The following is a 26,715-nucleotide window of genomic DNA, read 5'->3' as shown; positions in this document are numbered from 1 at the left end:
GATGAGGAACATGCTGATAAGCGTTTTATGCGTCATAACAGCACAAAAGTATTTTTAATCATTTTTCAAAAATAGCCGTTCTGCCGTATCTTTCAGTGCAAGGTGCCGTCGGTCATCCCCGACGTGACGTCACACAGGGAATTTGCCAGATTTTCCTACTAGACTTCGACACCCCCTGCCAGAATCTAGTGTCGCAATGCTGACGTCACCCCCGACTAACCTGTATATTTAGGGCCTTGGTTTCACCGGTGATAGCAGCACGCTGCTATCACGTTTCGCGAGCTGACGTCATGTCATGACGCCATACTGTTGACGTGATGGGCAGTTCCGGCGCACGATTGCCGCGACCTTGGCCGGGGCAATAAGTGACGTATGAGCCTTTAAAAGTAAGAGTTTATGCAGTCATGATAGTTTATTTATTTTTATTATATATTTTTTTAATATGATGGATTTAAAACAAGTTGGTTTAAAGGAAAATTTGGACGTAAACTTCGAACATTTAGTTGATGACGTAAAACAATATTGCGGCAATCGTGCGCCAGAATTATCCCTTACGTCAGCAGTATGACGTCATCACATTACGTCAGCTCGCGCAATTTGATAGTGGCGTGCTGCTATCACCGGTGAAACAGGGGCCCTGTTTCACCGGTGATAGCAGCAAGCTGCTATCACGTTTCGCGAGCTGACGTCATGTCGTGACGCCATACTGTTGTCGTAATGGGTAGTTCCGGCGCACGATTGCCGCGACCTTGGCGGCGGCATTAAGTGACGTATGAGCCTAAAAGTAAGAGTTTACGCAGTCATGATAGTAAATTTATTTTTGATATATATTTTTTCAATATGATGTATTTAAAAGAAGTTGGGTTTAGGAAAAATTTTGACATTAACTTCGAACATTTAGCTGATGACGTAAAACAATATTGCGGCAATCGTGCGCCAGGGCCCTGTTTCACCGGTGATAGCAGCACGCTGCTCTCAAATTGCGCGAGCTGACGTAATGTGATGACGTCATACTGCTGACGTAAGGGGCAATTCTGGCGCACGATTGCCGCAATATTGTTTTACGTCATCAGCTAAATGTTCGAAGTTAATGTCCAAATTTTTCCTAAACCCAACTTCTTTTAAATACATCATATTGAAAAAAATATATATCAAAAATATATATACTATCATGACTGCGTAAACTCTTACTTTTAGGCTCATACGTCACTTAATGCCGCCGCCAAGGTCGCGGCAATCGTGCGCCGGAACTACCCATTACGACAGCAGTATGGCGTCACGACATGACGTCAGCTCGCGAAACGTGATAGCAGCTTGCTGCTATCACCGGTGAAACAGGGCCCAGAATTGCCCCTTACGTCAGCAGTATGACGTCATCACATTACGTCAGCTCGCGCAATTTGATAGTAGCTTGCTGCTATCACCGGTGAAACAGGGCCAGGGGCGCTGTTCGGCAGCCGGCTATTTTGTGTGCAGGGTATGACGTATTTCGCGAGCCGACGTCACAGGCGGTGACGTCGGCTCGCGCGCGAGCCGAGCGCCAACGACAAACTAACGGGAACTCTCGGACACCCTCGGGGCATAAACCGCGGAGTAGCATATTGAGCGAGTCTTATAAGGAAACTTCATATATTTTCGTTTCTCAAATGATAATCAGGGTGTCTCTTACCTTTTTACATATCATTTAGGCTTACCTAACACTTCAGTTGCCAAATATCTGCAATTTATTCAAGCGAAGGTATTTTCAGTAAATATCAATGGTATAGACCGAAATCTTTTGAATAAAAACTCCGACCAGCAGAAATAAAAATAACTTAATTTATTCCAACCATTTCCTCCAAATAAACAACATAAAAACTCACTTTTACACACATCATTCATAATAAAGCATACTAACACGCCGCTTTTGACAATTGCGGCGTCGAGTGGCGCGCTGCTAGCGCTCTTTTTCGATCGCAGAGACCCTGCACGCGCGCGAGCACACTACGTCACGTCCGGGGGGCACAGGTATATGAAAAATCGCAGTGACGTAACACTTCTCTCGCTTCTCATTGGTCAATAGCCCGTTGCCGGGGTAACGTGCACGTATGTGAGCGCGGGCAAGTAGTATTCTATGACCGTGGGCAAGAGTACTAGCCGGCCGCCGATCAGGGCCCTGTTTCACCGGTGATAGCAGCAAGCTACTATCAAATTGCGCGAGCTGACGTAATGTGATGACGTCATACTGCTGACGTAAGGGGCAATTCTGGCGCACGATTGCCGCAATATTGTTTTACGTCATCAGCTAAATGTTCGAAGTTAATGTCAAAATTTTTCCTAAACCCAACTTTCTTTAAATACATCATATTGAAAAAATATATATCAAAAATATATATACTATCATGACTGCGTAAACTCTTACTTTTAGGCTCATACGTCACTTAATACCGCCGCCAAGGTCGCGACAATCGTGCGCCGGAACTACCCATTACGACAACAGTATGGCGTCACGACATGACGTCAGCTCGCGAAACGTGATAGCAGCTTGCTGCTATCACCGGTGAAACAGGGCCCAGGGCTAGGGCCCAGGGCTCTGGGTACGGCCGTGGGGACGGGCGTGTCTCGGGGCATGTGTCGGAGAAGGGATATACCTTGGAGAAGGGCAACAAGGCACTAGTCGTTATTTTGCACTGCAATTTGTGAATAATTACTGCCGATTTGTCATATTTTGCCTGACAGGTGCAAGGTGATCTTCAGTGGCATCTATTAACCACGAGTGAGTATGTCTCACCATCTACTATGGTGAGCATCATATTTTGCCTGACAGGTGCAAGGTGATCTTCAGTGGCATCTATTAACCACGAGTGAGTATGTCAATGTGTGTGATGAGCTATGGTTTTTAACAATTTTAAGCCATTTAAAGCCATTTAATTTTAAGCCATTTAAGGTTAGTAGCAAAGCAGAGGCGTCACACTTGTGCATGCTAAATCAGTGTTTTGTTTATCTTGCATAAAATGTACACAATATCAATATAATATGTCAAGATCACCCAAATGGCTTTTTGTTGATGGCTGTCTCTGCTCTCTTATCTCGAAAGTCTAATAATTACCCCCTCTTTGATTGGGACTAACTGTAGGGTATCATATCAATGCCCACTGGAGGGACATTGACACAGCAATGTCAATTTCACCACAAAAAATGGATGCATTAGCCATTAGATGTCTTTTTCATATGCTGACAGATTATGACAAAGGCTGCTGTCACACCAGTGGAGGATGACATGGAAAACATCGGTTTGGGCTGTGCCTTGGAGCGGTTTGAAGACCTGCCGGAGGTGCGTTCACTGATTGCCGAGCTGCCCGAGATTCACACAGATGCCGGCCTTGTGGAGGCGCGCCTTCAGCGCTTCACTACAATTCTTGACTACTATCAGGAGCAGCCTCACCTGCTTGACAAGGATCTGGAGTCACTGCTGGCTGCACTGTTTGCCCACCTAGATAATTTCCAAGCACATGAGAACCTGGTCCATGTGACGTTCAAGTACATGGTGATGATCGTCAAACTGCGCGGCCCTAAATCCATGGTTCGGCACATGCCGCATGAGGTAAGACATTTGGCTGAGCCGAGATTGTTATGCTGACACTGACCTCCACTTCCAGATCAGAGAAGTACAGGCTGTCAGAGTTATTTAGGCGCTAAAATTTACTGAGCATATAGTCTGATAAATATGGTCTCACCCACCAACTCCTCCTAGCTTAGACTGCTCACACCAACATCCTGTTCAGAAGCTTGGGTCAGGAGTCGCATATATCATGCTACACGTGACTCATCAGAAGTCGCATGGATGTGCGACTAGATAATTTCTGTAACTACCTACCAATTACGCTGCCAATCAGTGCTGAAAATGAGGCCGCTTTCTGGTCCCGGCGTTTTATTCTCCGGGTGGGTTAGCCCCGTCTAGCGCTTAGCCTTTCGGGACCCTCTCAGACTCGCGGCTGTTTTTGCGGCTCGGCCCATTCGAGATACAAAGTTGATAGTCACACGAAGTTTATTTGGGGCATCTGAATATGCGACTTCGAAATAAATCGATTCTACAAAACCCTTTTCTTTCAGCTGTATGCATACATTTAACAGTAACTCCAGACTAAGCTGGTTTGTTGGCGGGCCCTAAATAAGCTTCGTGTGACTATTAACTTTGCATCTTGACTGCGGCGAGCGGCGAAAACAGCCACGAGACTGAGTGGGTCCCGAAAGGCTAAACGCTGGACGGGATTAACCCGCCCGGAGAATAAAACGCCGGGACCAGAAAGCGGCCGCATTTCCAGCACTGCTGCCAATCGCTGTTGTCAAGGTCCCATTTTAGTGTAACTTTTGGCTCTGTGTACGGGATAATAAGGCCACTCCATTATTTTTGGGGGATCCTATATTACTTTGACCATCCCGCTCAAACGGCCACGGGCGTGCTCGTGCCCGGCCGTGCTGCCTGTGCTCGTCTCTCTGACTAGTTCGGGTGCCGGCCGCCAGGTGGACGACATGGAGCGTGTGCTGCAGTGCCTGGAGCGTCAGAATCCGGAGGACACCGACTGCTGGGCCACGCGCTACATGCTGCTGCTATGGCTGGCCATCCTGGTCATCATCCCCTTCAACATGACGTCGTTTGACGACGGCCAGCGGGAGCCCATCGCCCAGCGGATAATGCGCGTCACCGAGGTGTACCTGCACGCCACGGACAAGTGTCGCGAGGTGGCCGGACTGGTGGCCGCCCGCTTCGTCACCCGGCCCGACAACGTGCAGCGCTTCCTGCCCGAGCTGATCGACTGGACGCTGAAGGTGAGCCAAGGTGTATGAGTGTAGCATGCATCATTTCTCGTATCATGTGTGTATTGAGTATGTGAAGACTGCAGCTGATCAGCTGTTCCCAGTTAGTGTTCAGATGTATCAAAAGCATCGATCGTCACACTGTGCCCTAATCAGAAGTGAACGGCCGTGTTTACGGAATTCCGGATGAAATAGCTTGGTGTTGGGCTTTATTTAGCTCGTGCTTTATCTGCTACGTCGGAAAATCTTATCTGCATAGCACCCCCCCCCCCCCCATCCACCGCCACCCCCCAGACATGTGAGTCGGACGACGCGCGGCTGCCGTCGCTGCTGGGCGCCCTCGGCTGTCTGGCGGCGGTGTTCAAGCACGGTAAGCGGGCCGACCTGCTGCCCCTGGCGCCCGGCGTGCTGCGCCGACTGCTCGCCTCCGGTCGACTCGAACACGCCAACACGCAAATCCGCAAACTGGCGCTCAAATCCGTCCAGCGCGTCGGTGAGTGATGGCTCTGTTGTGGTTGGAAGAGCTGTGGGAGCGGAAAGGGTCGAGCGGATAGTGAGAGCTTGAAACGAGTGACATTATCAAGCTGTTTGGCATTTGGAGATAAATGGAATTATACTTTGGTTTACAGTCGGTGTTAGTATTGTCCGTAATTTGTGCGTTAATTTGTTTGGATCGGTGTAGCCTGTTTTCCGTACAGTTAACCTATTCCCCATTCTGTGTTACCAATGACGTGTCTCAGCCGACCCGACTCTCCAAGTAACTCTGTCTCCCGTCTCCAGGCCTGACGTTTCTGCCGACCCGGGTGGCCGCCTGGCGGTACGAGCGCGGCCAGCGGTCCCTGGCCGCCGGTCTGCTGCAGGGCACCCCCGCCGGGGACGGCTCGGCGCCCGACGGCGGTGGCGGCGTGGGCCAGGAGGATGAGAGCTATGACGTGCCGGAGGAGATCGACGAGGTGCTGGAGGCGGTGCTGCAGGCGCTGAGGGACAAGGACACCGTGGTCAGGTGAGGGCCGACTGGCGCAGTCGCTGCGGGAAGGGGATGCATCGCAACAGCTTTGCAACGCTTCCATATTGTACATTTTTTTATTCTCCGTGGTTTTCTGTTTTTTTTTTTTGCTACGTTGTTTTCATTTGTCTCGTCCCTCGCAGATGGTCTGCGGCGAAAGGCGTGGGCCGCATCACTAACCGGCTGCCGAAGGCGCTGGCGGACGAGGTGCTGGACAGCCTGATGGACATCTTCACACTGCGGGACAACATGCCGGCCTGGCACGGCGGCTGTCTGGCGCTGGCCGAACTCGGTAGGTCACCGGCCCTCGGTCGTCGGTTCGGATGTTCGAAGTGAATAACGGTGGTCCAGCGTCCGACTTGCTATTTCAGCGACGGTTGCAGAGGCCAGGATGACCGAATTTCAAATGTGCCTACGTATATTGTGTGTAATGTAGGTATATTTCTATCCTCTGCATTTTCTTCTTTATGTCTCTTCCTTTCTTCACCTCCATTCACGAACGGCTAATCCCTTCTTCCCTGGTCGAATCAAGGGCCCAGCTGTCTCTGTCTATCCGTTTCCTTTCTTCTTTCCCTCTCCTCCCTTTACCATTCTCCCCGTCTGACCTCCCCCTCCCTTTCTCGGCCAGGTCGGCGCGGCCTGCTCACCCTCTCCCGACTGCCGGAGGTGATACCCGTCCTGCTGCGCGCGCTCGTCTATGACGAGCTCCAGGGTAACTACTCGGTGGGCGCCGCTGTCCGAGACGCCGCCTGCTACGTGTGCTGGGCGTTCGCGCGCGCCTACCAGCCCGACCACTTCCGGCAGTACGCGCTCCAGGTGGCGCCCGCCCTGCTCTGCGTGGCGCTCTTCGACCGAGAGGTAGTTACCGGGAATTTAGCAGTCTCTGGGGACTCCAGCTAGGTTAGACAGGAATGGAAGATTATATTGTTTTTTTTTTACCATGTTTTGATGTGCCACGCATGTATTTTGTTATCAGACGCATCAGTCCTGTATTCCTGTATCGGGTCGGGATAGGGGAGTATTTATCGATAAGTATTTTTATCGATTATACGCTGAGCCACCAGTGCGTTCAGGTCGAAGTGATGAACACCGTTCCTGTTTCATGTGTTTCCTTGTGTCGTGTCTCCGTCCTCTACCACCGCTACCAACACTGCTGACACATCGCCGTGCCCTATATCCGCAGGTGAACTGTCGTCGCGCGGCGTCGGCGGCCTTTCAGGAGAACGTCGGACGGCAGGGTACCTTCCCGCACGGCATCGAAATCCTCACCACGGTCGACTACTTTGCCGTCGGTAACCGGGCCGCCTCCTTCACACAGCTCAGGTTTGTGTTTGTGTTTGTGTCTCCTTCATTGAGGCATTATGGCAGCTACAGTGTTCCTAATTGAAACAGCGCGCATCGTGAACTAATTCGATCATTATTTAGGAGTGTTTGGGCGCTTACTACTCTGATTGCGCTATATTGCAGTACGTTCGTTGGCCAGTTTCCCGAGTACACCAAGCCGCTCATATCACATCTGCTGGAGAAGAAAATCAACCACTGGGACGGCGCCATTCGGGAGGTCACAGCCAAGGTCGGTAATCAATCTGCCCAGCTTCTGCTGAGTGTCTGTGGACATAGGGTCTTGGCTAATTTGCTGCTTAGAATTTTGGAGTAATGAATAGCCCAAAGCCATATAGGATGACTTGATGCAAATTAAGGCCTTTTATTGAAGCCAGTTCTGGCAGTGCAGCTGACCAGCTGGCTGACATTCTTTACCGCTGTCAGCTCGTGAGTGGTGACCCGGCGCCCCTCCGCGCCTGCAGGCGCTGCACAACCTGACGCCGTGCGCGGTGGACTACACGGCCGGCTACGTGATGGACATGCTCCGACCGCACTGTCTGGGTATCGACCTGAACGCGCGCCACGGCGCCGTGCTGGCCGTGGCGGAGGTGGTGCACGCCCTCTCCGAGCACGCCCGACGCCACGGACACGACGCCACACAGTACATCGGTACGGAGCGCCGGGAGATGGGGGGGGGGGGGGGATCACTGGAGTGAGCTGTGGTCACATAATGGATGTAAAGTAGTTGAAAGCGCTAATAGAGGCTGAATCCAAAATGTGGCATTTGGCTTGGTGATATTTTTTCGCTAGTTTTCTTGTCGGTGGTTCGTGGGTTCCAATCGTTTTATTTTCTTTCCTAGAGAAACAGCCATTAACCTCTTTTCTCAGCTTCTCTGTTCTTTTTCTATTGTTTTTCGTCCTTTTTGCATTAAATCTGTTGTACGTCTTCCCACCACCACCTCTGTGTCTTTCTGTCACAGACTCGGCGACACAGCAGTTCATTGCCGGCCTGTGTGACGAGCTGGGCCGGCGCCAGATGCTGCGCGGCCTGGGCGGGGAGCTGATGCGGCACGCGCTCTGTCATCTCATCAGGAAGGCGTCGGAGGCCGAGCTGCCGCTCAGAAATACACCGACCATAGGTGAGGGGACACACGCTGCTAACAGCGGCCGAGGCCGAGCTGCCGCTCAGAAATACACCCACCATAGGTGAGGGGACGGGGACACCGAGTGTCGGAGGCCGAGCTGCCGTTCAGAAACACACCCACCATAGGTGAGGGGACGGGAGACACCGAGTGTCGGAGGCCGAGCTGCCGCTCAGAAATACACCCACCATAGGTGAGGGGACGGGGACACCGAGTGTCGGAGGCCGAGCTGCCGCTCAGAAATACACCCACCATAGGTGAGGGGACGGGAGACACCGAGTGTCGGAGGCCGAGCTGCCGCTCAGAAACACACCCACCATAGGTGAGGGGGACACAGCTAACTACGGCCGAGGCCGAGCTGCCGCTCAGAAATACACCCACCATAGGTGAGGGGACGGCCATGGAACAGCTAACAGCGGCGGGGGCCGAGCTGCCGCTCAGAACTTCACCCACCATAGGTGAGGGGGGGGAAGCAGTGGACACACAGCTAACAACAGCGGCCGAGGCCGAGCTTCCGCTCAGAAACAAACCTATCATAGGTGAGGGGGGGGGGGGGGGTGATACTGGTGGCCGAGATGTGGGGCTCATTTTTACTCCGACGGGGTGTAAATTTCTTAATCTACATGGGTTCGGGATGAAAGGCACATAGTCCTCTGGGACCCGGTCTCGTCGAACTCACCGGCTTGGAAAGCGTTTCTCAGTCGGCCTTCAAGGGTAATATGGTGAGACAGACTGCCTTTACAGGACTGCCGGTACATTTGTGCGATAATATTCGCACTATTGGGGTGCACCAGCACTCAAAATAGGAGTGGCCGAATGCTGGCAAATTGACTGAAGGGTAAAAGCAATATTTTTTATAGGACATAAGTAAAAGTATGTCTTCTTTTTAGGACACTGAAGTCAGCTGATGGGACCATTGTTGTTATAAAAGCACGTGATTGGAACGATTTTTACGACAGCTTTTATCCAACGTGATTGCTCATTTAGGATCCAAATTTGCGAATGTAACGACCGTATCACTTATTTTTATCGCAAAATTGCTCGAAGCTGTTCATTACAAATTTCGCGTTGTCTCTTCAAGCCAATTATCTTTCCTAGAAAATCACGCATATCAAGTTAATCATGGACAAGATCGCGCATTACGTTTGAGATTCGCGTTTTCCGTCCATCCGCTATCGCGTTCCACATCCACCGTTTTCGGCACCTCGCCGCCGCTGTCCGTTTAGCATCGTCCGTAGGTGCCGCTGTAAACGGTGACCGTGTGACCTGCCTTCCGTGACCGCGGTGAGTCATCTTTGTTTACCCACACCTGTCCCCCGGGTCGACGTTAGAGGGAATCAGCGCAGGTCAGCGTAGTAGCACAGAGCGTTTGTGGGACCGATTCCCTTCTCTTATATCCGGTGGTAAAGAGAAGCGAATCGGTCCCCTCAGCTAGAGTGAATCACAATTAGGTATTGACAAATGATGTATGCCACAGTGAGTCAGTGGGTGAGACATTGAGTTGTAGCTATTTCCAATTATATGTGACCGATGATTGTGATTATTACTGGTGAAGAAGACGCTATAAGTTACAATTTGTTCGTGTCATTCCATTGAGTTACTTGTACGGATACAGCAAGTGGACTCAACGCCCTGTGATCTCCATCGCCATCAGTTTGATAAGATATTCACACGTCCATCGGTCCGAACAGAGCCGCTTCTGACCCAGAATGTGATCTCGGCCAATAAATTAGCCAGCTGACGTTCATCAAACGGGCCCTTCCCAGTCCCTAGCACACAACGGACGACCTCATGAAATGCATCTAATGTAACTCATCAGCGACCCGCACATCCTGTACCGTTCGAACAATCGCCTTATTAACTTACTCCCGTCCGGTCTCATTCTCTGCGTGAATAGAGCGTCGGAACGTCATCCTCTGGATGTGTGTGTAGGGGAAGGAGAGAGGGATGGAGGGTGGTGAGTCATCTAGGAGCGCCGTCATCATGACGCGGCTGGTGCTGGTGTGGGCTCAGCACCAGGACCAGGTGGCCACCAGTATTCAGTTGGCCAGTAGGTACCTACCGCGGCGGCCGTCTCGATCCGTCATCTGTACCCACCGCGGGCGGACTGACGGACTGTGATAGGCTGGTGGGCCGTTGGAACTGATAGCGCTGATAAAGACAGGTCGGTCAGTAATCAGGTTGGCAGACAGGTTGGTCGGTTAGGCGGTGGTTGGACACTGGGCAGTTGAACTCAGGACGGTGAATTGCTGGTAAGGCCGGTAATTTGGTTTGTTGGACTTTGGTTGGTTGGTCGGTCGGTCGAACTGACACGGGCGCGGACCTACTGATAGCTACCACAGCTGCCGATAGTCGCCGAGTATGAATGCTCATAGCGCCTGGGCTGTAATATGTGCCGTGCAGCTGCGTCGTCACAATCAGTTGACCGTACTCCGCCCGCTCTCTGCTCCCGCAGCCAGCTGATTGTCCCGCTCTCTGCCCCCGCAGCCAGCTGATTGTCCCGCTCTCTGCCGCCGCAGCCAGCTGGCAGGCGCTGCTGGACGACTGTCTCACCCACCGCGAGGAGGCCGTCCGAGGGTACGCCGTGGCCGCTCTGCCGGCGTTCACCCGCGCCTACGTCACGGCCTCGCCGTCGGACGTGACGGCCGGCCCGTCCGATGGCGGCGGAGACGTCACGGACGGGGACGCGACGTCCTCGGCCGCCGGGGATGGCCTGCTGGACCGGTACCTGGCTGAGGTGGACAGCGACAGTCAAAACAACCGGCGCGGGTTCGCACTGGCCGTAGGTAAGTAACGCTGTAGGCATCGTAGGAATAACCATCCGGTTACGGCTAGCTGGGTGGAGGAGTGGGATAGATCCACGGTGATAGTGCTGCTGGGTTTAACCGTAGATTGTTTGAAAATTAGACGAACTCTTTTCGTTACAATTTTTTCTATTTAAAAACAACCGGAGGAGTTTTTATCGCGTGGATCAATGTCATTGTGTTTCCTCTCTGTTTTGATCCAAACGATAACTGTTGTTGGTTCTGAGCCGTCGCCTCTGCCGCCCCGTTTTATCTGTACCCTCCCACCCATGACATCCCGCCGTCCGTCCTCCCCTTCAGGCTCGCTGCCGGCCAAGCTGTTCGCCGGTAAGCTGCAGCGCGTGCTGAAGCACCTGCTGGTGTGCTGCGCCTCCACGCCGCAGACTAGGCTCTGGGCCGAGTGTCGGCGCGACGGCATCAGCGCCGTCACCGACGTCTGCCTCACCGTCGGCGTCGACGCCAGCGACGACGGTCAGTGCCGGGGACGGGGAGCTGGGGTACTGGGGTTATTGGCGGTTTGTCAGGTCACTTTACTCCTCGATTATACAGCTACATAGCGCTGCTCTGTGTGATGTGCCACCCGGTCTCCCAAGACTCACTCCCTGACACGGCACGTGTATATCCTCACCGCCAGGCTCTAGTCATGTGTGCGCCGCCAACATTGAGGAGATCTACGACTGTCTGCTGACCGGCCTGGAGGACTACACGTCTGACAACCGGGGGGACGTGGGCGCCTGGATCCGAGAGGCGGCCATCTCCGGCCTGCAGGTATGAGCGACACGGACTGAGAGTTTGAGGTGGGGGGGGGGGGATGTTGAAAGCTTTGGACAGAAACGGACGGAATAATATCGGTCGCGGCAAAAAGCTTGATACCTAAAGTAGGTACTTTATTCATCTGCGGTGCCTTCAGTTTAATTCAACGTAGTTTTCGAGGGTTTTCTGTTAGCTACTCAGAATCTCATGGTAGCATCCTCAATCCTCATCCTCATGTAAGAACAACACAACCTCCTGTTAGAACAACGATGCAACGATCTCAATATGCCAGGTCCCCGTCGTGTTCCCACCGCCCTGACCCCCCCCCCCCGCGTTGTCCCGCAGCGCGTCACTCTGATGGTGACCGGCGCCTGCCCGGAGCTGCTCTCGGACGACATGGTTCGCCGCACCATGACCGGGCTCAGTCAGCAGGCTGTCGAGAAGATCGACCGCACCCGGTCAGTGGCCGGAGCGGCCCTCTCAGCACTTCTCCACGCCGACCCGCCGGTGCCGCGCGTGCCCGACCGGGACGCCCTGCTGGAGATCCTGCCGGCGTCCGTGTGCGCCTCCATCAACTGGGGCTCGGAGCGGGAGACGCTGCCGCGGCTGTCGCGTCTGCTGGCGCTGCCCGTGTACCGCCCGGCGGTGCTGCTCGGCCTGCTGGTCAGCGCCGGAGGCATCACCGAGCGGCTGGTGCAGCAGGCCAGTGAGCAGCTGCAGCGGCACCTCAAACACCTGCCGGACGAGGGACGAGCCGAGTTCGTCCGAGAGGTGGCGGCCGTGATGGAGCGGCACCGCCGGCAGGACCGCGTCACACTGTCCGTGATCCGCGCACTGGAGCCGCTGCTCAACTGCGGTCAGTATGGCGGAGGGACTGGGCGTTGGTTTGAGGGGGATGGGATGGTGTCTTTACTCTTTAGGCAACTTTGCATAAGAATAACGTCATACAATCTCTGCAAATATGACGGTCAACGCCCTAGTTGCATGACTGACTGCCTCTCATGTGTAGGATGTGCCACCTCGTTTGCTGAGTAGCCGCGGCTGTTCTTCCGTGACTTTTCGCTGCATCGCCCGCCAGGACGTCTGTTGTCCCGCCCGTGACCCCTCCCCCTGCACCTCTCCGCCAGGTCTGCCGGACCTCCCGTGACCCCTCTCCCTGTACCTTTCCTGCAGGTCTGCTGGACCCGCTGTTCTCGGACGCCGAGCTCGGTGACCTGCTGACCTCTCAGGTGCGCGCCGAGCTGGCCCGCTGCGGCGAGCCGCACAAGCTGCTGGCCGGCGTGGACCTGCTGTGCGCGCTGATGCAGTTCCCGGCGGCCGTGCAGCGCCGCTGTCTGGGCCAGCTGATGGTGCTGCTGTGCCACCGGTTCCCGCGGATCCGACGCGCCGCCGCCGGAGGCCTCTTCGAGACGCTGCTGACGCACGGAGAGCTGGAGGGCGTCTCCGAGGAGGCGCTGGAGCGCGCCCAGAGCCTGCTCAGTGACACAGACTGGAACGAGGCCGTGGACGCGGTGCGCCCGGTCCGGGATGAGGTGTGTGTCGCACTGGGCGTGCCAGTCCCGCAGCGGGTGAAAAAGTGAGGGAGGGAGGGGAGAGGGGCGGGACACGGCGTTCGTCCGTCCGCACTCGTAACTAATTGGTGATCGCTCCTGTGATTTTTGTCGACCTCGCGCGCTGCTGCACTCGACTTAGACGCGTCACACTTACGCCGGTGCTGTGATTTTGCGGTTAGCACAAATTCGCAGCTGTGACGGACATGACGGCGTTCGTAATAGGTAGTTTCGTTTATTATTATTACAATAACTTAACGCGAGCAGTCAACTCACAATTCGCATTCCTCGCTCGTAAGACGTGCCTACGAGAATAAACGATTTATGTGGAAACTCGGCCTTCTAGAAGACCAAGAAGGAATAAGGGGAACGCTAGTGAGTGAATGGAATTGCCCCGGTGGATCCCGAATCGCAACACAAGACCACGCACACACAGTCCCAGAACACGTATCACAGACACCAAACGGCACGCACGCTCCCACAGACAGCACCGATGGGCTTTCCCCTCGCCTGCCGGCCCCGGCGGGTCTTCGGGTTGACGCCAGTCACCGTGGGTGGTGCTGGAAGCGCCCGAAACCAGCCGCCCTGCCCCTCACCTAACCCGGACGCAATACCGCGTGCCTAAACGCAATCTGGTGATGGGTCCGTCATGCGACGGACCTAAAGCTCACGGGCCAGACAACAGTATCGCCGATATAGAGCGCTAGATCTGCACCTCTCTAAACGCATGGACTGTTGCGAGTCTCAAGCTTCGTAAGAATTGTCACCCACTAGTCATAGTCAATAGCTCCACTACTTCGGTCATCAGCTTCCAAGAATGCCTTGGGTTTCAGCCAACTCGGTGTTGAGCCATATCCGACATATTCTCCAGATGATAGCCTATTTCCTCCCCAACAACCTATCACCTTACCAATAAGGTGTATCGTCTTACCGATAAGCTCCGCCAATTGTGTCAATGGCTGAGGCCTTTGGGAGACTCAGCTCGGCTTTATCAGCTCTCCTAACACAAATGCAACGCACCTCTATAACTTTCGCGTTGCTCATCTCAACTACCGCACACTGTCCAATGTCCGCCGCCCTGGGCGATCCAGCTGCACGCTCGGCGCCCGGTTACCGTCCCCGCTGCTGCTGCCGTCCGGCGGCCGCGCCGCCCGGCAGCCGGTCCAGGGGTAGGAAGGTGGCCGCCGCGAAACAGGCCAGCAGCAGGGTGAGCACGGCCAGCAGGAGGACGGCCGTGCCGCTGAACAGCTCCGGGTAGCGCAGCCGCAGGCCCCAGACCAGCGTCACCACGGACGTCAGCACCGGGTAGAGCAGCACGCCGATGTCCAGCTCGGCCGGCGCGCCGCCGCCGGCAGCCGCCCCGCCGGCCGCGCCGCCGCCGGCCGCCGGCCGCGGGTGGGCCGACACGTGGCAGTGCACCACACAGTTGTGGTAGAGGCCGCACTGGCTCAGAGTCTCCTGGTCAGGCAGCACGCGACCGTTGAAGATGAGGCGTACGATCCGGTTAGCGGCCGTCTCCGTAGGGAAGTGGCGCCTGCGGGGTGAAAAATAACGTCAGGGGTTTAGTCATACCCGGCAATGAGGCAATCACTACGTTTCCAATTCGATTTAAACGTCATGGAGACACGTTTTTTTTTTCTCGTTACTATTAACTTCTCGGATACTATTAACCTTACGCAAAAAAAAAACGAGCGTATATATGGTTTTAGCTAGCTGCCTAGCACCTAATCCTATGTTTGGATTTTCAAATGCTGCCTAAATGTTATGATGGAGGAAATCCATTTTGAAAAATCAGCTTAACTTGCGTCATGGAAACATAGCCAATTATGATAGGTGAGACAGCAAACAGGGTGCAACAAACTACAAAGGGCTACGTTTTTCGCAATCAAACGTATTTACATATCGTAAGGTCAAGCCACGCTGATAGGAACTCATTTCCCAACACGCTAAAATCGGTCGTACCATGCCTAGCAGCAGACAAGTGCCGCTTGGAACTCGACTGATAATACGAGCCCCATCTGCAATCTGCGGTCCCATCATCGAGACTGACCTTTTGAAATCGGCCAGCGGTTCAGCGCGTCTTCCTTCCACCAGTCGTTGGGTGTCATTCAGAAACTTCAGCTTCACCACGATGGTTTGGGAGTTTTCTGACGGCGCCTCCGTCTCCGCCGCTCTGTCGGTCGTGTCTGTAGCCGTCCTGTCTGCTGTATCCGCCGCAGTCCTGTCCGTGTCTGCTGTGGTCCTTTCGGCCGTGTTCGCTGTTGTTCTCTCCGTGTCCGGTGCTATCCTCTCCGTGTCCGCGGCTGCTGTCCGCGCGGCCTCCTCTGACCGCGTGTCCGGACTGGCCGCCTGACGAGCCATGAACGCCAGCCGTCGCTGCCGCAGCTGCATCCGCACATCGTCCGTCGGGTCGGGAATGGGGTCGGATGAGGCCGGGTCGCTCCCCGCGCCGTCCTCAGGAGCACTCTCCGGCCTGTCCTCGGCCGCAGCAGCCGGAGCACTCGAGGACTCCGATCCACCGTCAGCCGATCCACCGTCAGCACCTGTATTCACGGACTCGGGTCCGCTCTCAGCGGCAGCTCCTTGAGAAGTTGTTCCGCTTTCCGCCGCGGCAGCTCCAGCCTCCGTGCTGCCCTCGGCGCCCGTACCACCCTCACCAGACGAGCTGTCCGCGGCAGCGGCCTCCCCGGCGAGGTCCTCTCGCTGGACCAGCTCCACCTCTCCGTCCTCGTCCTCCTCGCAGCTCGGTTCGGCCGGCTCGGTGGGCCCGGCCGGCGGCGGGGGCGGCTGCGGCGGCGGCCCGGCGCCGGCCCCCTCCGCCGCCGCCGCCGCCGCTGCCGTGGTCGGCTCGCCGCTCTCGTCCACGTGGATGACGCGCTGGCCGACAATGATGGTCTGGATGCGGAGCGGCCGGTCGGCGACGCGGGTGGTCCACCAGGCGAGGCAGGCGACCACCGCCAGCAGCGCCAGCACGAAGAACAGCGTCACCTCGTCGCCGACACCCTCGATCAGTGTCATGGCCATGACTGGTGATGGCCAGTGGTGACCTGGGAAGAGAGGTAAATCATGTTACAGTACCTGAGACAACACAGCTTTGAATAAATTGATGACTTTGGCTGTTCTTCAGCTAACCAAAGTCCAAAGATGCATATTTTATAACATGCACTGCTTCACACTGTACAAAGAAGTGTAAGCTGATTAGGCATACACAAAAATATGTTGAAAATGCATTGGCTATGGATCCTGCAATCATCTGCATGAAAGGGATACACCACTCCCAAGTCCCACAGCTCTCTACTGCACAGAGTCAAAGAAGTCAGTGTGCCACTGCCACCATCAAAAGGTCCAGCATATTGACTCTCCTCATACTCAACTGGAACTGGGGCTTGCCCTCACACCACTGACCACAGCACAAATAATTTATCATAGGTAGTAGGTACCAATGCATCAATCACCATGAATCAAGATATATTTTCACTTGACATAACAACTAACAAACCAACATGTGTATTGAGGTACTTATTAACACCAGCCAAGGTACTTATCAATTTTGATATCACTTCAATCACAACAGCTTTGTGATCACAACACAACAGCAATTAGTTGTGACCAATCACAATTTGTTGCTCACAACACAACAAATTGCTCACAACAAATTGCTGCAAAACGTGTACCTAACAGAAACAAGGCTTTCTGCTTGTTCCAAAGATCATTCTGTTAATAAATGTCAAGGTCACCAGCTCAGCAATGGCCATGTGAATCACACGATATCAGGGTGATCTGTCTCAATCTCTATTAATGCAATTTAAAGAAGTTCTACAGTTGGTGACATACCAGGGAAATAAGCTAAAATTAGAGTGCTCTATTTATTGCTCCTGCCCCATGTTGAAGAGATACCCCTAAAAGCGTGATCTTTTATCGGCCCTTACGCAGCAAGGCAGTACTTCTCAGGCCGGTGGATGGTATCAATAGAAAGAGAATGCGTCAAAGATTAACATGAATTAATTAAAATAACATCAAAATGTTAATTAAGCGTGGAAATTAGTCCCAAACTTAAGCTAATTATTGCTCCTACCTCGGCGACGGCGCTCCCCGCAGTCAGCGGAGAAGCTAAAATAAAAGCCACCATCCTCCTCCGTAAGTCAATTTTAGAGCGGCCGAGTGGGCCGATGCGGGGCCACCAAACTGAGGTGAGACGTGGCTAGCAATTGCGAACTGCCATAGAAATCAATATCTTAAGACGTACAATATGGGATGATTACTCTGAAGCAGGAGTGAAAGCATAGCATGAGTAGCTAGCAAGAAACGAAATGCATAGATTGGTTGAATTATGTACAATAGGCACAGCTCAGATGAAGCCATTTCTTTGATGTTGACATTTGACATAACCCTTTCTCTCCTCACCTACGACCTAAGTACGTTGGCAGTTACCGGCATAGTTTTTTTTTTAGCACGAGTGTAATTCGCCATCGGACCGCAATGCATGTTGCTAGGCTGCTGCAATTACAACGAACATACGAATACTGCCTTCATTTGTAGACGTTTGTTTTTTAGGCGGTCTTTGACGTACAAGGGGGCATACCTGTCGACAACTTGAGTTTCTCCGAATTTCAAAAACTCCCAGAATTCCAATTCCTTATGCACTGTTGTAGGTACAGCTATGTTCACAAGTTTTCGTTTCCTCCTGCTCTAAAAAGGATGATATTTGTCGATTTCGTGCGTCGCTGATAGAAGGGTGCGTTTAATAATTAGGCCCAACGCTTTCTGCATCCGCGAGTACCTTGAAAAGGGAACAACAGTTTCCATTTATTACACTATGGGACAAGTGACAAAATGACCACCGCAACACGCATGAAACGGAGCTCATATTCCTAAAAATGTCTACAATCACTTCTTTTCTGACACTATTAGCAAATACCATCTCAAGTTAGGTGGTTGACAGACAGTCAATGGAGATCTGGGGAGACTGAGTGATGCCAATTCACCACTTAACTGATAATGAGGGCCGAGGGAAGAGAAACATGCAACATGCACAACTGACAACTTGACAAGTGACAAAACACTACCACTATTGCGCATTGCACAACAAATTACAGCAGCCAGCCCAAAAATGCTTTTGGTGGCTAATTGCAGAACAAGTCACTAATAAATGTCTTAGTTGCAGCTGAACACTGCACAATGATCACACTGTTCACACATTGAGTGAGATGCCACAGGTGGTTTGAATCACACTTTGGTACAACTGCAAATCTGAAGTGTTGTCATGAGGTTCATGCCTCCATGATCACAGCACTTTGGTTGTGGTTGGCATAACACTTGTAGTCTGCAGAGTTCCACATGAACTGCAGACACCTCATCTGGTGGTCTTCATGTTGCTCAACTTCTTCAGGAGGCAAATGTCGACCACCCAGCGGAAGCATGGTCCTGCAGAAAAGAAAGGTAATGCATAAGGTACAAACATTATCTGCTGAAACAGCCCCTTCTGTTTGCTGTTATTAAACTTTTAACATAACATAACAACATGTATTCCATGTATATTACATTTGTTGAAGTAAAATACTGCCCGCTATTTCAAAACCAGAATATGAAATTATATTGTGGCATAATTCACATGCTCAGCTATCAGTATAATTAATTTAAAATTTGGCATATTCTATATAACACATTCATAGAATGTTCTACTTCACGTCACAAGGACTCACAATCTTTCTGTTGGGTGTTTGATTGACGCATTAACTAGGTTTGTCTTAGGTTTTATTATTGCAAAAAATTCATATTGCATTATTGTATCAAAATACTGCCAGCAATAACAAAACAAGAACATGAAATGTCAATGAGCAAGCCGCCTTTCCTAAAAATGGATTACTTTGAAAAGAATTTTAGTTTCTTTTAAGGAAAAGGAGAAATGATTATCAGGTTATTATCAAAAACCACTCAACCAGCAAGTGGCTGGGTGGTTTCACAGCAAACATCAAGCCAAAACATATGCTTACATTTATCTAACAATTGAGTCATTTGACTACACAAGGATATGTGAGCAAAATAAGAATCCAATCATCCAATGTTGACTTCCTTGCAAAGTTTATGCCTTATTTTATGAAAATGTGTCACTAGAATATGATACTTATCATCGAATATTATTTAATTTACGATTTATTTCGATCGGAACGCACATGGGGTCCCGCGCCATTTTCGTCGACGATAAATATGATCGTGTTTCATGAAGAGATAAGGGGTTTCAATGGTCTTTCAAAGCAATAATTTGATGCAAAAATTTGTAGGAAATAATATAAAGCTGGTTCAAATGGCCATCAACCATTTAAAACACCGAAAATACTCACAACTCCGTCCCGACGACCACGCAGCACCGCGCACGCCACACTACTGGCACAATGCCAAAACTGCCGTCACAGCAGAAATGTTTTTTTTTTCTCGATTGCAATTGTGGAATTATTTATTAAACAGAAGATTATCTTTCCGAAAAACCGACTGATTTCATACACAGATGCATGGAAAATAAAAAAAATCCCGGTAAGTTTATTTGTATCGTTTTGTCGATTTTGACATGCTCCTAGTTTGCAGCCATATTTCGATATGTTCTACAGGGAGTTCAGAATTATTTCAGGACCAATCTTTTCCTAATTCATTTTCCCGTCGATCATGAAATTTTTAGAGCGGAACAATTAGTTTCCAGGCGGTCCGAGCGGTTTTCGTGAGAAGGGTGCAAAAATCGGCGTCATTTTTAGAGCCTCGACACCAGCTCAACACAGGACCCTATGGGAGACGGTGAAGTAGCGGGAGCAATAAATAGAGCGCTCTAATTTTAGCTTATTTCCCTGGTGTGTCACCGACTGTCTAACCTCGGTAAAATCTTAGCTAATTACCACTTCAACTTGTTGACCTTTAGCTAAGATTATAATTGCTTAGCCTCTACTTTATTTCTTTATGTTGAGAAGTTTCACAACAATCTGGAGAAATATTAATCCTGCAATCTTCAAAATATTATGACAGCTTCTATTTACCTAGGCACCCAACTTGACTTTTGGTGTCACTGAATCCATAATCTTCTTCAAACTTAAACTTTGCAACCTTTTCCCTGGTGCTCAGTTTGCACCATGCCTCTTGACTTCAGCACAAGCGTATCACATTTTCAACATTCACAATAATTTTTAATTCAATTCTTGATGAATAATAATAATGTAGAAAATAGGAAAATACACACGTAAAATACACACCCTCTTTCGTCTGCGACACGTCTACTTTATCGTTCAGGGTTCAAGGTATTAGTGAGTGTCATTTTTCTTATGCTTTTACATAATACTATGACGTCATACCTACATAAATAAGGACTTATTTCAATATTTCTACAATATGTTGTGATTTTAAATACAAAAGAGTCATATACAGCAATGAAAAATGAAATGCGTTTCAATATAACCACAAATTGAGTGTCCAAACCAAAAGAAAGCCCAACAAGCAAGCATAAATCATTCTTTAAAATGCAAGCTGCTGCTGCAGTCAGTCAAGCTTCCATTAGTCATGCGTTGCCATTTGCTGTCAGAAAATGATAGATTTTGCAACGCTTTTTTCATAATGATTGATTTGTGACATAGATGTCTGTTATGAAGTTTTTGATCCAGAAAGGGAATAGTTTTTAAGTCCTATGACGTCATTTGTGGATACAAAAAAAGAAAGAAGAGAATATTGCAATGTTTTCTTTTGTCACAATAGCGCCAGAAATGTACTAACACATCAAAATACGCATGGCCTTGGGGGTCGGTGATTGAAGTGAATGAAGCGTTTTCAGTTTTGTGTGGGCAGTGGGATGGGAGAATTGTTGCAAGTGGGTGTGATAATTTTGTAACTGAGCTTGTGATTTGTGTATATTTCCAGCGTTTTCATTTTTGAAGGATTTTTCACGGTCTATCCAGCTCTGAAGGAGCACTGTTTCATCTCAAATCTCAATCTAAATCTTCCAGCTCGAGCTCTGACTTAGTCTGAAGGAGGCCTATTGTTATCTTTTCTGAATTGGTCGGTATGCTGGTCTCAGTATAAGCCAGCTTGAAAATAAACTGACCAGGAACAGACTTTTCAATTTCTGAGGAAACTTTTTGCAAGTGAAACCATTAGGTACTGTAACAGTACTCAGCATGGCAAGCCGGGATACATTTGTACACTTGTTTGCTGGCGGGTAAGTCTTTACTTCATTTGTTTGAGTCACACCATACATTATCCACAACTGGCCAACCCTATGATGCACCTTGGATGAGCTGCAGTATTTGGTGGGGATGACTGTTGGTATTAATAATAATTCAATGGTATTTTCACCTAGAGGAATTCTTTTTTAACTTTAAAGTGACTGATAACCCTGTAGCTCATTGTCCAACTGCAAACTTGACTTGGCAGTTGGCAAAATAAATGTTGTATGGTGTTAAATGCAATCTTCAAATACCAATGATAAGATGATAAATCCATGGTCTTCTACCCTTTTTGCATGTGTTTGTTACACTTTTATCAGAATTGCTTGAATAAATCTGCTTTCTCTTTTGTTAAAAAGTTACCATATTATACAGTCCATTTTGTGCAACATTATGTCCTGATTTCCTAAGTTTGAGGATATTCATTGTTAGCTTTTCTGATTCATTGCCCCTTCATGTGCCACTGAATGCTGTCATGCGTGTCTTCTCCTGCCTATGATCCCCAATAACCGGTACGTCTCCCGCCCACTGCCGGGGGTCGGTGGCGCTGACCGCCGCGGTCTGTCGCCGCCAGGATGGGCGGCACGGTGGGCGCCATCGTCACCTGTCCACTGGAGGTTGTCAAGACCCGGCTGCAGTCGTCCCACAGCGGGTTCGAGCTGCGCGTGCCGCCGCTGGCCGCCGAGACGCCCGGCGCCGTCACGTGCCGCAGCGTGGCCGGTGGCCGGCGCTGGCCGCTGCAGCCCGCCGGCGCCGGCCACGAGCACGTGACCCTGCCGCCCGCGGCCGGCGGCGGCGGCAGCGGCGGCCCCGCGCGCGGCTCCGTCGGCCTCATCCGCTGCATCAGGTCAGTGACGCCGACTGCGAAATGAGAGCGATCAGCAGCGGACCGAGTGACACGGCAGAGATATCGGGATTATGTAACAATGTTACCGCTATCCATCTCCAGCTTAATAAAGCAGTATGATACAATGTTTACTGCTATGGTCATTATGTTCAGCATACACACACTTGGTTACGTCGAACGAAACGGTGACAGTTGCGCGGTTCCTTCACTAACGCCAGTGCCGCAAAACAGGCACTGCATGCACGGTATCCGGTGAGCTGGGAGTAGGACGTACGCCATTTTCCGACAGTGCTACGATTGTGTTCGTTTGTTTTCTTGTTTTCTTTTTTTCACAACGCATCAGTCGCTACGATTGTGTGTAAAATGTATTTCAGTGCGTTCAGTGAAGTCGGTCACCTCCAAACCCTTTTACCCACATCAGCAACTTTTGATAACCTGTAGCAATGGTGGTAAATGATAGAAGGCCGAATATCACGTTCTCGGGGGCTGCAGATTGTATGCAAATCGAGCTCTCGTGGAAGTTTCCGAGAAATGTCACGTGTAACCACGTGCCCACCGAGTGGGTCGTCACCAGTGCCGTGGCTGACCGGTCCGTATGGTGGGCGGTGAAAACCCCGGTCAGGTGACCTCCCGGCGCGACCCGCGGAGTCGCGGACCCCTACCTGGCGAGGCCGTCTGGCGTCTGCCGCCGGTGACACCGGTGACGGCCGCAGTGGGGGAGGGGAGGGGAGGGGTGGCACTCCAGGCGACCGGTGCTGTGATGAGACGGGGAGGGAAGGGGAGGGGCGACACTCCAGGGCGACCGTCAATGAGTGGGGATGTGGGGAGGGGCACAGACCGGCTGGTGCGGTAGTTCAGAGGCCCCGCCGGGTGCTGCGATACGATATCAGTTGTTTTTGGTTCAAGTGGTTTGTGATTTGTGGAGTGATGTGCAGATTGCAGGCTTACTCTCGTATCAGGTGCATTGAAAGTTATTCCGCCTCCTGAGAATTATGATTTAGTGTGGTAAACGCTTATGCTGTTGTGCAGCTCTTTCCTTATACGAGTTGTCTGTATTCTCAACTCGCCCTTCAACTTCTGTAAAGCTACTCCCGTGATTGGTTGTTAGTGGATTATGCTGCCGCCTGCCATGTTCATTTGTTATCTTTTTGATCCCCAATTAGCTTGCATTTATGACAGCCATTCGTTGTGTCTACGATTTTCGTTTTGTTGAAATTCGTCGCGTAATATGTAGATCATGTTTCGTCAACACGTTTTGTCACCACTTGCAAGTTGCGAGCCGAGCCTTCGGCCCAATGCCTCTCTGAACGTAACGCCCATGCTTCGGCCGTCTTTCCCTCCTTCATCTTGCCACCCTACATCCATTTTCACCCCGCGATCATTTCCATGACAATATTGTTCCTTCCAGAATCATCATCGAGAATGAGGGTCCGTGCGCGCTCTGGAAGGGCCTCGGGCCGAACCTGCTGGGCGTGGCGCCGTCACGAGCCATCTACTTCTGCTCCTACTCCAACGCCAAGAAGTTCTTCAACCGCCGGCTCAAGCCCGAGTCGCCGCCTGTGCACATGGCGTCAGCGGTATGCGCAGGTGGGTGGCTGGCGTGGCGAGTCTGAGGGTTCGTCAGTGTCTCCACCTCTGGACCGTTTGCGTTTTGTTGTGAACCGAAATCGGTTGTGTATTTACGATCCACAGCCGAAGGAATATTCCTTGTTGGTTATTGTATGATCGTTGATCATTGTATTGGCATTTTTGCATTCTTACACTCTTACGTTCATCCTTGGAGCCCCGATGCCTCAAACCAAATGCATGCCTGTCGCGGTGAATTATTAACCCACGATCTCGGGCACGGTCTCGACTCCACCATCCGGCCGGTAGTTCCGGCCGTCGTACGTCGTACCGTTCCGGCGCTATCGTGCTGCGGCGCCATGAACTGTTCTGGTCGGCCTTCGCTGGGGAGGGGGGCGGGGGTGGCACTGGTGGCCCGGCCTCCGACCCCGTCTCCAGCGGGACAGGCGGAGCCGGGGCGCCGCCGCCCCACCCCCGAACCAGCTGATGGAAAACTACCCCGTCACGCCGCCGCCGCCGGCGCCGCCAAAATGTTCGTCCAGTAGTACCGTCGGGAAGCGGTCGACTATCGGGACTGTTCGGCGCCGGCGGCTCGAACTGGTTATAGCCAGATATGTCTGGTTATGTCCGGAAAGAACTAGGCCGGAGCGTGGTGTGGAACTTGTTTTGTTGAACCAGTCACAGATTGTTTGGGCTACAGGCGAGCTCAGAAGTCCATTTCATTTAAAACCGAAGTGGGTGCCGGAAACGTGTGCCTCTGTCGCAGATTCTCAAGCACCTCTCGAACTGAAGTGATTTTACAGGAGAAAAACTAATAATTCGCTGTCTCCCTATGGCTAAGGATACTCTGTTCTGTTGCATATTTTTGCAGGTTTTACGTTGAAACTCGAATGATAAGCTCTCATCGACTCCATTCCCAGCATGCTGATCAGAGCCCTCCAATAGCACTGTAGTAGAGCGACAGATCTGGAATCGAGCTTCGCTCTGTGTGCTGCAGTTTCCCCTTATCCCTGCGCTCAATCAGCCGACGAGTTGGGAGCTGCAGTATGCTACACTTTGTTTACCAGGCATTCATCCAGTTGTCTAATCGTTAGCCCTGCCACAGCCGGCACGGCAAAAACGCGTCTGCACAAAACGCGTTTGCACGTCGTCGGAAATTGTGGCTCCTTATTATGTTTGCCGACTAGAGACGAACTTTTTGAGTGCGATTTATGTGGATGTATGGGTAACCGACCGCCGTTTAACCGACCGCCGTTCCATTGACATCAAGGTTTGCCGACATGCCAATGTGTAGAACACTATTCGCCACATTTTTGAAGTGATCCAGTGAACGTAGATGACTCGGAAAGTTCTGACGATGTAGGTGCTGTGCTCATGTCTTCAGAGCGCTAAATACCTAATTTGTCAAGCTATTTGAAAGTGTCATAATCACTGTAAACACTTCCGTATGTAGGCATATATAAATTGTATGAACTCGGCTGTGTTCGCTTCTGAAGATCGGCTCTCGCATGGTTCTGGACTACTATGGACGTCAAACCCCTTGAGACCCCACTTTTTTGCGATAATTTTTAAATGCGTCAATATTCGTTGACAATATTCTGGCAATGTGTGTTTCAGAACCTGCCGAAACTTTTATTACTAAGGTATTTTGACGCCAAACGATTATGGAAGGTACTTCTCATTCACTCGTAATGCTAAGGTCAATTCAGGCCCGGGCAGAGGCTTGCGCTCGGCCACACTCGAGCCTCGCCACCAGCGCCATCTGCTCTAAATGCCATCTACCAGCGCCCGCTACAGCTACCAGCTACCGCCCACCATCAAGCCTGAATGGAGCGAGAGACGCGAGTGACCGGTCGCCGGGCAAGGAGCGCCGGAGGGGTAGGGCGGAGCTTAGCGCTGACGTCATTACGTGGCTCCGCCCCATGAGCGCGTAGCCTCTACCCAAACAGCAGATTCGTTCCGTGAAATTTAACATTACGAGTGAATGAGAAGTACCTTTCATAATCGTTTGGCGTCAAAATACCTTAGTAATAAAAGTTTCGGCAGGTTCTGAAACACACATTGCCAGAATATTGTCAACGAGAGTTGACGCATTTAAAAATTATCGCAAAAAAGTGGGGTCTCAAGGGGTTTGACGTCCATAGTAGACAGTGGGCATCTATACTGAAGCACCATACCTCTGTAAGATATTAAACTCGCAACTTCTTCGTCATTCTGACGGCGAGTGTCTGTCAATGGTCCACCACTCTTCATATGTTCTTTTCATGTCTCCTACCCTCCCCAGCAGAGACAGCCCTCCTCGAGGACTCGGCCCATTAGGCTGTCAGGAGTCGGGCCCGGCCCCAGTCGGCAGTTCCGTGTGGTTCGCCCGCCTCCCTCGGCAGGGCCGCGGCACCTGTGTGCGTGCATCACCCACCCGTGACCTCTGGGTCGCCTGGAGGTCACACAGGGCCGGAGAGCGGGGGGGGGCGGTATCTCTGAACTGCGCGGCGGTACTGGCTGGCAGGGGCTCGCCCCCCCCCCCCGCCCCGGTCCCATCCTCTGCCGCCCCGCCCCCGCCGGCGGCCGGCAGTTGACGGCCAAGGTCACCACAGACACTGCCCCGGGCCGCGGTGGGCGGGCTGCGGCTCCGGCTCCGGCCGGCCCGCCGTCTGTCAGCAGTGCCGTCACAGAAACGGCACGTGTGGCCTGGGTGGGGTCGGGCCAGCTGACTCTCTGTGATAGCGGGC

The 26,715-nt window shown here is 51.7% G+C and overlaps 3 protein-coding genes across 9 annotated transcripts in view; 2 read left to right on the top strand and 1 right to left on the bottom strand.

Moving 5' to 3' along the window:
- Positions 1 to 2,596: 2,596 nt before the first annotated feature.
- Positions 2,597 to 13,708, top strand: LOC122392968 (tubulin-specific chaperone D-like). Of its 6 annotated transcripts, none has more exons than XM_043388366.1 (16): positions 2,597 to 2,755; positions 3,221 to 3,583; positions 4,504 to 4,809; positions 5,092 to 5,290; positions 5,578 to 5,800; positions 5,947 to 6,095; positions 6,432 to 6,661; positions 6,987 to 7,126; positions 7,271 to 7,376; positions 7,609 to 7,795; positions 8,107 to 8,265; positions 10,788 to 11,054; positions 11,373 to 11,543; positions 11,707 to 11,840; positions 12,171 to 12,681; positions 12,999 to 13,708. In XM_043388366.1, the coding sequence occupies exons 2-16, from the start codon at positions 3,224 to 3,226 to the stop codon at positions 13,403 to 13,405; spliced, it is 3,549 nt and encodes a 1,182-aa protein (XP_043244301.1). In that variant the 5' UTR covers positions 2,597 to 2,755; positions 3,221 to 3,223; the 3' UTR covers positions 13,406 to 13,708. The 6 variants fall into 6 exon arrangements, with proteins under 6 accessions (XP_043244301.1, XP_043244304.1, XP_043244302.1 ...); XM_043388369.1 differs by having other exon boundaries at positions 2,610 to 2,755; positions 3,217 to 3,583; XM_043388367.1 differs by having other exon boundaries at positions 2,610 to 2,762.
- LOC122392969 (vasodilator-stimulated phosphoprotein-like) overlaps positions 13,694 to 26,715 on the bottom strand; it is a 25,159-nt gene continuing 12,137 nt past the window's right edge. Inside the window, exons 1-3 of one of the 2 annotated variants that reach the window (XM_043388372.1) lie at positions 20,398 to 20,591; positions 15,426 to 16,422; positions 13,694 to 14,909 (exon numbers count right to left, since the gene is read on the bottom strand). In XM_043388372.1, coding sequence (XP_043244307.1) covers positions 14,486 to 14,909; positions 15,426 to 16,399 — 1,398 coding nt within the window. In that variant the 5' untranslated portion in view covers positions 16,400 to 16,422; positions 20,398 to 20,591 and the 3' untranslated portion in view covers positions 13,694 to 14,485. Of the gene's footprint in view, positions 14,910 to 15,425; positions 16,423 to 20,397; positions 20,592 to 26,715 lie in introns of those variants that run through there. The other variant, XM_043388373.1, reaches the window with a different exon arrangement.
- Positions 21,150 to 26,715, top strand: part of LOC122392972 (solute carrier family 25 member 36-A-like) — a 13,687-nt gene continuing 8,121 nt past the window's right edge. The window contains exons 1-3 of the mRNA XM_043388376.1: positions 21,150 to 21,566; positions 22,148 to 22,420; positions 23,829 to 24,007. Coding sequence (XP_043244311.1) covers positions 21,526 to 21,566; positions 22,148 to 22,420; positions 23,829 to 24,007 — 493 coding nt within the window. The 5' untranslated portion in view covers positions 21,150 to 21,525. The remainder of the gene's footprint in view (positions 21,567 to 22,147; positions 22,421 to 23,828; positions 24,008 to 26,715) is intronic.

Source organism: Amphibalanus amphitrite, unplaced genomic scaffold (genome assembly GCF_019059575.1).
Source record: "Amphibalanus amphitrite isolate SeventyFive unplaced genomic scaffold, NRLGWU_Aamphi_draft 000509F_arrow, whole genome shotgun sequence".
Taxonomy (NCBI): domain Eukaryota; kingdom Metazoa; phylum Arthropoda; class Thecostraca; order Balanomorpha; family Balanidae; genus Amphibalanus; species Amphibalanus amphitrite.
Note: the sequence above shows the minus strand (reverse complement) of the source record. Positions and strands in the feature narration are given on the sequence as shown.